This window comes from Bos indicus, chromosome 11 (genome assembly GCF_029378745.1).
Source record: "Bos indicus isolate NIAB-ARS_2022 breed Sahiwal x Tharparkar chromosome 11, NIAB-ARS_B.indTharparkar_mat_pri_1.0, whole genome shotgun sequence".
In the NCBI taxonomy this organism is placed as follows: Eukaryota; Metazoa; Chordata; class Mammalia; order Artiodactyla; family Bovidae; genus Bos; species Bos indicus.
The window spans coordinates 11,404,862-11,415,120 of record NC_091770.1 but is presented as its reverse complement, the minus strand read 5'-3'; the positions used below and the strand labels follow the sequence as shown (position 1 = coordinate 11,415,120).

At 57.0% G+C, this 10,259-nt stretch overlaps 1 protein-coding gene across 2 annotated transcripts in view; it reads right to left on the bottom strand.

The window, feature by feature from the left end:
* Positions 1–877: 877 nt before the first annotated feature.
* SFXN5 (sideroflexin 5) overlaps positions 878–10,259 on the bottom strand; it is a 127,318-nt gene continuing 117,936 nt past the window's right edge. For both annotated transcript variants that reach the window (XM_019969935.2, XM_019969936.2), the window contains one exon: positions 878–3,886. In XM_019969935.2, the coding sequence (XP_019825494.2) occupies positions 3,809–3,886 (78 nt within the window). In that variant the 3' untranslated portion in view covers positions 878–3,808. The remainder of the gene's footprint in view (positions 3,887–10,259) is intronic.

Sequence of the window (10,259 nt, the reverse complement as noted above, 5' to 3'; positions counted from 1 at the left end):
CTGGTCTCTCCAGTACCAGTCCAGCGAGCAATGCTGTTCTTGACACTTTATACCCTTAGCCACACCAAAGTGTTGCTGGAGACGTTCCATAAACACCTGACCAAATGAATGGGTGAACGGAGGAAGTGATCAGCTAGAAGTCACAGTCATGCTGAGGCCAAATTGGAACCGGAACCCGGGGCTGCCTGACCACGAACCACACATCCACTACTGGCAGGGGAGGCCATCAGCTCCATCAGCTCCTCCCTGCAGAGGGCGGACGATGCTTGGAGGTCCCAGAGAAGAAGCCAGGCCTCACCTCCTCAGGAACTCTGGGAGCTGCCTGGAGCTGGAGGAGCTGTCGGGAGGTGGCCAAGGCTGGCCCTGAGGGACTGTGGAAGAGTCTAAAAGAGGCAGAGTTGCCAGGGATGGTACCATGCACACAATGGTACATGTCAATGCCAGGTAGCTTTCGACCTGGCGCACACCTCTCCCTCTGAAGTCCCTCCTGGCCCCCAGGCAGTCCAGAATGCATCCCCCCCGCAATGCCTCCCTCCTGTCTTCCGGCTATCAGCAGCTGAGCATCTACCAGAATCCCTTTTCTACTCATTTCCTTGCAGTGGGCCCTTAGTAGGTGCTCCATTTAGCACCCACTTTGTAAAGGGTCCCTTGGCAGAGTTTCACCTCACCCCCTCGTCCAGCTTTCTGCCCTCTCCTGCTCCTCCATCCTTCTGTCTCTCTTTCCCTATGGGCCTCCCAGCAGGCCTGACCCTCCTAGAGGATAGGTTTGCACCGTCCTCAGGGCCTTCCCACAAAATTCTCAGTCAGCTGTTGGCTGGTTGCCACTGTTTCCCCACCCCCACCCTTCCCACCCACAATTCACAAAGCCAAGCCCTGATGCCTTAAATCCATCATTTATTGCCCACAGCTCAATAGTATTACAGAAATCACAGAATTTGAGAAATTTTCTGAGAAGGTTAAAAAGACACTGCAGAGTACCCTGGGAGGGAACGCAGCATGTGTGCTGGTGCCTCGCTCACTCTGACCCAGGGCTGGAAAACCACCTTGCTTCCGTGCCCCGGCCCTTCTCCTCTCAGGCCATCAGGACAGGAGACCCGCTGGCTCACAGTCAGGGATTGAAACGGGGCCGGTCGGTCATCTCGACGTCTTGGGCTTTTAATCCCTGCGCGCTCAGATTACTCTCTGGGATAGCAGCAGGGTATCCCCCAGCCTGAGGGAATGTTTGAAGTGACCAGAGGAGGGTAGGCTGGGACATCAGGGCTCAAGAGTCAGTGGCAGGCATGCCCTGTGCTATGGCACAGCTGGGCCAGGCCCTGTCCTCAGTGGGTCCTGCCTCAGCCTCCATTCCAGATATGAACCAGTCTGCCCACGAGGCCTCTTGTCCTCTGGCCTCAGCAGAGTAGAGGGTGGATGCTGACCAAAAGTTTACCCTCACTGTATTTAATGCAGCCAGACCAGGACTCAGCAGCATGGCCCCCTGAACCTCTGTCACTATTACACTGAGCTATCAGGATCCTTTCCCACCCACCCCTCACTCCCCTCTCTCCAGGAGAAACCCCCTTAGCTCACATGAAATTGCATTGGGAGCATGACCAGAAATCACCCAGGAGACAATGTAAGTAGGTTATGAGATGCTGAGGCCACAGGGCTCCCAGGGTTGGGGCAGCAAGCACACAGACCGAGTTGGAAAGACCCCCGTCTCTGCCAGGGCCCAGGAGGGGATGGGAGAGGGGCTAGGGTGGGCAGTTTTGGTCCCAAGGTAAAGTGCAAAAGAACAAGACCCTGTGAGAGGTGGGGCAAGGTGAGCTTGAAGTGAGCTTTTCAAGAGAGGCCCCAGACATGCCCAGCCCCGAGTAGTTGGCACATTCCCATTACAGGGGGATTAGCGGAAACCACCTGCCCGTCCAACACTGCTCATGCCCTCCATGCTTGTCTCTGCCTTCTGCCTTTACTGATGGGCTGCTCCTTTGGAAAGTGAGGAGCCCTCAGAGCAGTATCCTGCAGAGCTAGCTGGGGGGCATCAGGGTTTGGCTGGGAGGAGAGAGAAGCAGGGGCTTCTGGGGGTACGCGGTGTCAATGCCTGTGGGAGGCCCACCTCACAACCACCCTGCCCTAAAGACAGGAAGAGCCGCCCATGGCCACGCACTTTCTGCCCTGCACTTGTCCTTTCCTGCCCCTGTGTGTGTTCATCTCTGGCCACGTCTCTCTCTCAGGGTGAAGTCACCAGGGGAGCATATCAAAGGCTCCACTCCAGCTAGGGCCAGGTGAGGGATGCCTGGAGGCCAGGCTTCCTCTTTGGGCCTTTCAGACGGGGGTGTGGCAGGGGGGTTATCCTGTTCATCTTCACCGCAGGCCCTGCTTCCCTCTGCAAAGCTCCTGCAGAGCTCTCCTCTTTCTGGCCTGCCAGTGGGAGCCAGCAGCAAGGGGCCTCAGAGACCTGTGCACAGTGAGAGGCGATGGCACGGGCAGGTGTGCACACGCAGGCCCAGGCAGGCACTCTGCCCCTGCTCCAGAACTGTAAGGTGTTTGGCAAAGGTCACGTGCTCCCAGGATGTTCACATACAGAAGGGCAAGGTTCCGGTGCCGAGGCCAACCGCTGGCCATTCCGAAGGAGCCTGCCCCATTCCCAGTCCAGTGTCCACACTGGGGATGTGCCTGGACTGCCCAGCCACTGAGCAGGACGGGCAAAGATGAAGTCTAGCTGAAACAGCAGGTGGGAACGCCTCCGTACAGTCCTCTGGTTCCAGACAGAGAGTGGAGACTCAGTGAAGGGAGTACACTTGTCCAAGGTCACACAGCCCATGAGTGCCAGAGCCAGGGCCCGCTGTTCCAGGGCTGACACTCTCAGGTCGATGCCTAGAGATCTGGGCTTTGGGCATAAGACCCTCCTGCTCGGGAAATTATGAGCTGGGTAGCCGACCTGGTGGCTGGAGATGACAGCAGGCAGCCCGGCTCCAGCCCCACCCTCGGCCCCAACACCCTGCTTCCAGCCTGTGCCTGGAAGGAAGACCTTCCCACAGAGGCCAGAATGCAGGCACAGTTTCCGCCAAATACTGCTCCTTCTTAGGGCCTCCTGCCTGGAGCCGGAACCATCTCGGGTCCCACGTGGATGAGGGCTCCATGTAGGGTGACAACAGCCTAAGTGTGTCACTGGGCTTCATCCAGAGGAATTGGTTTTGCAGGAGAGGCGTGAATGCAGGCTGGCCACACTCAGAGCCAGCTGCCCAAGGAATCTTCCAGTGCCCCTTGACTTCCTGGGCCACTTCCTGAGGAACTTCCTCACAGCTGGTTCATCTGCCTGCCTCCCCTCCCCAGCCCAGGCAGCCATCGGGCCTGGCCTCAGTAGCATCTTAAATCCAGCAGCCCAGCCACCAGGACCACCAGCTCCCAGGCCTTCTCCTCTTCCCACCACCTGCTGCCTCTGGGCAGCTGTAACCAAGGCTTGATTCTGATTAAAAATAAAAAAGAAACCAAGTATAAAAGGATCCTAACCCTACCCCGTGGGCACTCTACAATTTTTCAGCTTCACACATAATTGTGCTAAGTAGAGTTTTGACAACCCCACGTAAGGCCCAGAAATGCACTTGATTATTTTTTATAGTAAATGTGTCAGAATTCTTCTCCCTTATGTTAATTCATGAATCGATTAGTCTCCCTACCACTGTGGGGGGAGTGCTCCCCCAGGTGGCCTGGGACTGGGGGTGGGGGTCAGCTTGTCTCTCCCTGCAGGTGCAGCCCACAGGACTCCTTCCTTGCCCCCAACTCCGGGCCTGGACAACGCTCTGTCCCCAGGCCGGCCGGCCACTGCTCACAGTCCCTTGTTGTACACCACTGTCCGGCTGCTCGTGGCCTGGGCGATCTCAGGCTCTAACTGGCTTGTTTCGATCTGAGGAGAGAGTGAGAGCAGAGAGGAAAGGTGAGGGGACGGGAGGGAGGGGACAAGTGGGGAGCTGGGAGCAGCGGTCAGGACCTCCTGGTGCTGCCACTTCTCCTCTGCCCCCGGCCCCCAACCAGGGCCCATGCGTGCCACCTCGTGACGCATCTTCCTCTTTTCCTGCCCTTCTACTTAGGGGCTCACGACACCCCTTCCAGCCAAAGCTGTACCTCACCCGCTGCCAGCACGACCATGTAGGGGAAAGTCCTACCTTCTGAGTTCTCCGTCTCCCTCATCTCCAAGGACCTCGTCCCCCAGGGATGTTCCACCCAAACTCAAATCCAAACCCCACCCTCTTGCACCCCACCATCCTCTGTCCCTCCAAGCACCCTCCTCACTCTCCTATCTGCTTTCAGACCACCGACCCCAGCCCCAGACTCTCTAGAGCTGTCTTCACATCCTCCCCCTCCAGCTGGATGTGAGAGGCCACCACTTGAGCCTCTCCAAGCTGCAAGGCCCTTCACGCCTGACTGGCAGAAGGAGCAGCTCCATCACGCATCTACCTTCTCCCCACTTGAACCTGACCACCTAGCAGAGACTGCTCAGAGGTCACTGTCCTTGACTTTGGCTTGACCCTCACAGTGGCCAGAAAATCCCCACCCCTGGGCCATATGGTTGGTCAGCTCCATCTCCCATTCTCCGCAGAGGCCGCCTAAAGCCTCCTCTGCTCTCCTCAGCCTCCCCGCCCTCAGCTTCCCACTCATCTTCCTACCTTGGAGTGAAAACAGAAGGCCTCACGAGGCACCCCTCAGCTTCTTGTCAAACCCATGACCTACCTGTGTTCTCACTCTGCTCCGGATCTGCCCTCCTGCTGCCCCACTGTGGCTATCCCTGCCCCCGGAGGACCCCACACTGGAGACCACTGCCAGATGGCCCACCCTGTTGCCCACCTTTTCAGGGACTCCTGCTCATCAGCAGAGAACCTCCCATCTGACACCCTCCATTACCCCAGGTCGAGTTCCTGCTACCACTGGGGCTCTCTCCCCCCATAACAACCTCGCTTCTTTAAGGCATTGTCCACTCCTTTAAGGGCAGCTCCAGCTCCTCACCTCCCACTGATTTCCCAGCCCACTGCAAACCTGGCTTCTGTTTCCACTCCCCTCCACAAAAGTCTTTCTCTCCAAGCTTACTGCCAGCTCCCTTTTTGTGACACCTACTGGACGCTTCTCAGGGTCTGGGGGTCCCTCTTCCCTGCGCACAGCTCCATAGGTACTTCTACTCGACCCATCTAGAACAGAACTGAATTCCTTGTCTCTTCCTCCCCGACCCCAGCTTCACACCACCGTCCAACGGTGCTCTGGCCAGGGACCGCAGGTCTTCCAGACCTCCACTCTCTTTCCCTCCCCTCACTGTCTCACCCCTTCCAGCCCCTCTTCCACCACAGCCAGGGTGAGCCTTCTCAGCAGCAAGTCCGATCATGTCTCTCTTTGTTATGAAAGGGCTCACCGGCACCACTGCCCTCAGGGACCCAGACCCTGCCTCGCTCTCGCCACCCTGTCCGTGGGATTGGAGACACAGCACACCTGCCTATCACAGTGCCTCAGATACACTGGCTTATTCACACCCCGAGTCTTTGCCTGAGCTGCCCCTCTGCCTCTTCCTCGCCTGGCCTACTCTGAATCCCTGGTCCTCCGCTCAGCTTCCAGGCCGCTGCTTCAGATATCTTCCCTCATCCAGGCTGGGTGTAGCCACCTCTCCAGCCCCACACTTGCCTCCCTCTGTACACTTGTAGCACATGATTTGAGGCTGACTGCTTGCTCCTGCTCCTCTTCCCACGGTAGATCGCAAGCTCCATGAGGCAGCGAGTGCATGCTGCTGTGCATCCTGCATCCTCAAGGCCGGGAGACAGCAGGTGTTCTCAAGTGTTGAGTCAATGAGTGGAAAGAAGAAAGGCAGAAAGTACTGGGAGGGCGGGGTCCCCTGGGAGTCCCCACAGCAGCCCGGATGTTGACCCACAGCTCTGGGGGCTGAGCCAGTGGGGATGCCGGAGCCCCTAAACCTGAGGGAGCCAGGAGGGAGGCTCCGTGAGGAGCCCCGGCCTGACCCCTGCCGCAGGTTGAATCAGGAAGCACCAGTCAGCTCAGCTGAGCCTGGTCCCAGGTACGTGCTATATATCAAGACATGGCAGCCCTGGGGAGCAGGCAGGAGGTGCCATAGCCTGGCCCAGCTTTCGGAGAACTCAGGTCTGAGGCCAGACAAGAGTCCCTGTGGACTGCAGCTGGCAGGGACCCTCTCCCTGTGGTCTCTGGTACCCCGATACACAGCCCACTTGAGAAGGCCAAAGAGGCAAGAACCAGGCTCAGGGCCCAGGCCTCGTCCCCACCCGCTCTCCTTGAACCACCTCCTCCCTGCACACCCTGCTGGCCTCCGAGTCCTCTCCGCCCCACCGGCTCCCCTCGTCCCCATGCTGCCACTGACACAATGCACAGCGCCCACGCTTAAAAATCTAAATGCTTTTGAAAATGTTTAACCTAGTTAGACAAATTAGCAAAAATTTGTGCAAAACAATTTAGGTATTTAAAATATTCAATGTTTTTAAAAAACTGGAAAACTGTTCTTAGCTTTCAGCTGCAAAAACCAACAAAATATAACATCCCAGCAATCTTACCATGAGGTGTAACATAACCCTTCGGGAAAGCTGTTAAACAGCTACTGAGGCATCCTGGGAAATAGCACTTCATTTATTCAAATGCACATATGTCAGGCTTTTGCACCATATGTCATTCCAAGCTATTTACAGTAATAATTAAATCTTAATCAACGTTTAACCTCTGTAAAATGTTTGAAGAATCCTAATCACCCTTCAGACTGCACTAATGAAGGAGAAATATATAAACATAAAAGGAAAATGATGCATAGATATCACGCTGGAAAGAACAGTAATTGCAAAATTGTATTTCTTTTAAATATAATCAGTAAATGATGTAAAGTAAGCCAAGGAGTATTTTAAGTTAAGACATCTTGGATGTCAGAGGTGTGAGCAGCTAATTTTGTTCTGCTACCCATAACAGATGTAGCATATTTTATTTTAGTGCCATTATTAGCAACTTCCCATGCCGGCTTTCACTGAAGCACTGAGTCCCGCATTAAAATCAGAGAGGCTGCTCACCACCATGGTGGAGGACCACGGGCCAGGGCCACAGCCTCCTCGGCCCGTTCCCTGGAGAGCACTGGCCCTGGTGGAGACTGAGACCTCATCCTCTCAGTGGAGCTGTCGCAGACCCAGGCTCCCCCCTCCAGCTCCCCACTGAGCTGAGGACAGCAGGTAGGAGGGAAGCAGGGGGGAGACGCAGGCAATGGGAAGGCTGCCGGGGAGGGCGGTGGTCGAGGCCCTCAACTCAGGAGCAGGCACTTGGGGACAGATGGCATCTAAGGCTTTTCCTCTCATTTCAATTCAGTCGGCTCTTAAGTAGCGGATGCTTATGGCTGCCAACGCCATACACCAGGCTGGGCACACAGAGATGGACAAGACCAGCCCGTGCCCTTGAGAAGCTTCAAGTCTAGGGGAGGAGTCAGACAGGAAAGCAGATGGGTTCCAGAGAGACAAAGTGCCATGGCAACTGGGGAGGAGTTACCACGCATTGGGGGTTACCATGCACCGATGAAAGAACAGGAAAGGAAGACTTCTCAGGGGAGGGAAGCCAGGAAGAAATGGGCGTTTTGATGAGAGAGGGCAGAAAAAGCTTGCTGGGGAAGAGAAAAGCATTAGCTGGCCAGCATGGCATGTTTGGTGTGGGCAACGGTGGACAGGTTGGAATGTGGCGGAAATGGAGGCGGAGCTGGGACAGGCAGGCCCTCGTAGGCCACTTGAAGATGTCAGCATTTTATCTGAGGGCAAAGCCACGAGGCTTCTGAGCAGGGGTGGTCCAAGATCCCCATCTTGCTGGTGGGGGTGGGATGGAGGAGTAAGTGAGGTGGCAGCTTCAGGCATCAGAGAAAGGTGCCAGGTCTTCCCTAGGATGCCGCCAGTGGGGGCTGACGGGAGGGTGTGCGGGGATCCTTTCTGAAGACAAAAGCCATAGGAGTTGATGACCAATTCCACGTGGGGGTGAGAGGGAGGTGTGGAGGATGACTGTGCACTGGATGATTCCTAATTCTAGCTCGGGAGCCGGGGTGGCTGGTGACGCCATTCTCAGAGGAGGGGAATGTGGGGGGCGGGTCAGAGTGGGAGTGTGGTAGGCTTGGGTTTCCCAGCTGAGGAGCGGGGGAGGCAGGCAGGTCTTGGGGGTGGAGCTCTGGGCAGGGCCCTGGGCAGAAGAGTGAGCCCTGGATGTGAGAGCACAGTCGGAGCCCCGGAGTAGAAGAGCTTGCCCAGAAGAGCAGATGGCAGGGGAGGGCGCCAGGCCGAGGGAACAGGCACATTTGAGGGGTGGGTGTAGGGAACAAGCCCATGATGGTGGCCTTGGGGGTCCAGCCCAAGAAGCAGAGACAGTGACGGAGGGCACCACAGACCACAGCAGCATGGACATCAGGCAAACAGAACGGCCCCGGCGAAGACTGAGAGGCTTCAGTCTTTGGTCTTGGCAGCGGGATTTGGGTGGGATCTGGTGACCCCCTAGAACCCAGGAGGACTCCTAACCCTCACTTAGCCTCTCGCTTCTATCACGGGCCAGTTCAACTGGTCATTGCTTAAGGCCTCTCCAGTTCTCTGACCATAGCTGGGGCTTGAGCCAATGCCCCAGCATCTCATGGACTCACGGATGCTGGGACCACTGGGGGTCCTCACCACTGGGCCCAGCAGGGGAGCCCGGGGCAGGGACCTCTGTGCTACCCAGCCTTTGACGATCACCTCTCTGCGGTTGGTGGTGGGGGGTGGGGTGGGCCTGAGTCTCCTCCACAGAAATCATATCCAAGGCTGTGCTGGTAAATGAATGTGATTCAGGTACTGAGGGAGGGCAGCTAACCAGCTCCAGGGCCCCGAAGTAGAGACCGGGAATGTGTTCTCTGGGGCTCCCCCTGCTTCACGTGCTATGTCAGCAGCAGAACAAATGGTGTGATGGCCACACTGGCTCACAGGTGGGTTGTGGATGGAGGGAGAGGCCAAGGCCCAGTGAGAGGAGTGAGTGTAGCAAGCAGAGGCCACTAGCATCAGCCCAGAAGACTAGAATCCCTGGGGAGGGGGCCAAGGGCAGGGGCTTGACCACAGAGAAGCTCTGAAGGGCCTCCTCTGGGGAGAAGGTGACAAGGAGAAAGAAGGCTGGACAAGGAGTGGCCACAGGGAGAAGGGTGACCCAGTGCAGGCAGCCCAGGGGGCCTGCAGGAACCTATGGGTCCCTTCCTTCATCTGACAAACCCCTCCCCAGGTGCCTGTCCACCAGCAGCCTGGGCCTCAAGAGAAGGGATGTCTAGGATGGGGAGCCAGAGCCCTGGCTGAAGTGATCCAGCAGCACTGGCTGATGGTACCCCACCCTAGAACTGGGGGTGTCAAGAAGAAATGGGTTGCTGGGAACAGCCCCACTTTGCCTTGAGATGAGCAGTGCTGTCCTGCTCACACTCAAGGACTGCCAGGCAGAACTGCACCCTGACTCCCACAGCCTCATCCAGATGCCCTCCCCAGCCGAGGCCCCACCCTAGTCTCCAGACCCAGCTCAGACTCTGCTCCCCTTGGAGCAGATAGCCCCAGACTTCCAGCTACATCTAAGGTCAGAGGCAGCAAGCAGGAAGCACCAGCCTCCCCAGAGTACTCCCAGGCCCACTGGCCCCGGAGCACCCTAGAGCGGCCGGATGGGCTTCCTTGGTGGCGCTGGAAGGGTTAACCCTGAGCTATTCGCCTCTGTCTCCTGGCTCATCTTGGATGGGGGGTAGAGGCAGGAATGTATGTGGGGCCACCTCTGCCTCTGCAGCCTGGGAGCACACACACCTGCAGCCCGCAGCCAGCGGATAGTTTACATATTTGAACCTGGAGCTAAGGTGCTGAGACATAAACAGGAAACTGGATCCCCGGTCTGTGCCCCATTCTCTGGGGCTTTTACCTACTACAAAGAAGTTCCTCCTCCTTGCCTTTCTTCTGGTGGCTTTTCTGCCTCCCTTTCAAAGGCACTGGGCAGGGGGTGGGGTGATACGCATGACCCTGTGACATGGCTCAAAGCTGCCTCCTGCTCCTGGTCAGGGGTCTGGGCCTCTGAGGGTCTGCAGGTGGTGGCGACATTGACACAGATCCAAAGCCCAAGCCGGCACCAACTTGTCCAACTCTGCCAAGCATGGAACCAACTTGCCCACTGGGCAGCCGCAAACCACCCTCTCTCACCAAGGCTGGGCAGATCTCAGGTCCTGCTTAGATATGCACACCCAGGCCTGAGCATCACCCTGAGCATTCTCAGAGGAC